This window comes from Thermobia domestica, chromosome 8 (assembly GCF_964235325.1).
Source record: "Thermobia domestica chromosome 8, izTheDome1.hap1.1, whole genome shotgun sequence".
In the NCBI taxonomy this organism is placed as follows: Eukaryota; Metazoa; Arthropoda; class Insecta; order Zygentoma; family Lepismatidae; genus Thermobia; species Thermobia domestica.
Genome location: NC_137461.1, coordinates 222,726,274 through 222,727,478, shown reverse-complemented (window position 1 = coordinate 222,727,478; position 1,205 = coordinate 222,726,274). Strand labels below are relative to the sequence as shown.

At 44.9% G+C, this 1,205-nt stretch overlaps 1 protein-coding gene across 1 annotated transcript; it reads left to right on the top strand.

Moving 5' to 3' along the window:
- The first annotated feature begins 296 nt into the window (after positions 1-296).
- Positions 297-710, top strand: LOC145692469 (histone-lysine N-methyltransferase SETMAR-like). The gene has a single exon (XM_081767775.1). The coding sequence runs from the start codon at positions 297-299 to the stop codon at positions 708-710; it is 414 nt and encodes a 137-aa protein (XP_081623901.1).
- The last annotated feature ends 495 nt before the right edge of the window (positions 711-1,205 follow it).

Below are 1,205 nucleotides of genomic sequence, written 5' to 3'. Positions count from 1 at the left end.
GTCGCTGTTAGCAGTATTTGCATCACTGTCAGGAGTATGTGTATCACTTTAAAAGTGTTTCATCATTAAGCGAAAACAAACAACAGATATAATCTGCTACTTGACAATGTACTGTTTCATATAGTATATAAGTAACTAATATCTGGTGTAGTAAAAAGTAATCCATTATTTGGCCAATAGATGGCTTCAGTGATCTGTATCTCGCGTTGTATAAGTCCGATCAGGTTCAACGTACTACAAGCACTGTTCAGATAGTTGTGATGAGTTGACTCAGTATTGTGAGAGCGCGACTCAAAATGGACATTAGCAAAGAGAAAATACGCTATATTTTACAGTTTTTCTTCGATAAAGGCGAAATCACAAGTCAGGCGGCTGCAAATGTGAATAGTGTTTATGGTCCTGATACTGTAACAGCCAATCACGCGCAATTTTGGTTTCGTCGATTACGTTCCAGTAATTTTGACGTCAAAGATGCACCACGCACTGGAAGGCCAAGTGTCGAAAATGCCGATAATATCATGGACATTGTCGCGTCCGACCGTCACGTAAGCACTGTGTCGATTGCCCAAGAGCTAAACATTGCACAAAAAACCGTGTGGAACAATTTGCGTAAGTCTGGATACAAAAAGAAGCTTGATATGTGGGTGCCACACGAGTTAACGCAAAAAACCTCATGGGCCGAAATCGCAACAAAATCGACCCATTTCTAAAGTGGTTGGTGACTGGCGATGAAAAGTGGATCACTTACGACAACGTCACGCGAAAACGTTCGTGGTCGAAGCGCGGTGAGCCGGCGCAAACGGTGCCCAAACCAGGATTGACGGCCAGGCAGGTTTTGCTGTGTGTTTAGTGGGATTAGCAGGGAATTATCTACTATCAGCTGCTCCCCTACGGCCAAACCCTTAACTCGGAACTGTACTGTCAACAATTAGACCGTCTGAAGACATTAATCGACCAGAAGCGGCCAGCTTTGGCCAATAGGAGAGGCATTGTGTTCCACCAGGACAACGCCAGGCCACTCACATCGATAGTGACTCGCCAGAAGCTCCGAGAGCTTGGTTGGGAGGTTCTTATTCATCCACCTTATAGTCCGGACCTGGTACCGAGTGATTACCATCTGTTCCTCTCCATGGCGAGCATGTTTGCTGGTGAAAAAGTCGCTTCAAGAGAGGCTTGTGAAAATCGACTGTCTCAATTTTTTGCCG

Excerpts from the sequence above, each read along its gene's own strand:
- LOC145692469 (XM_081767775.1), top strand. The coding sequence starts at position 297 with ATGGACATTAGCAAAGAGAAAATACGCTATATTTTACAGTTTTTCTTC.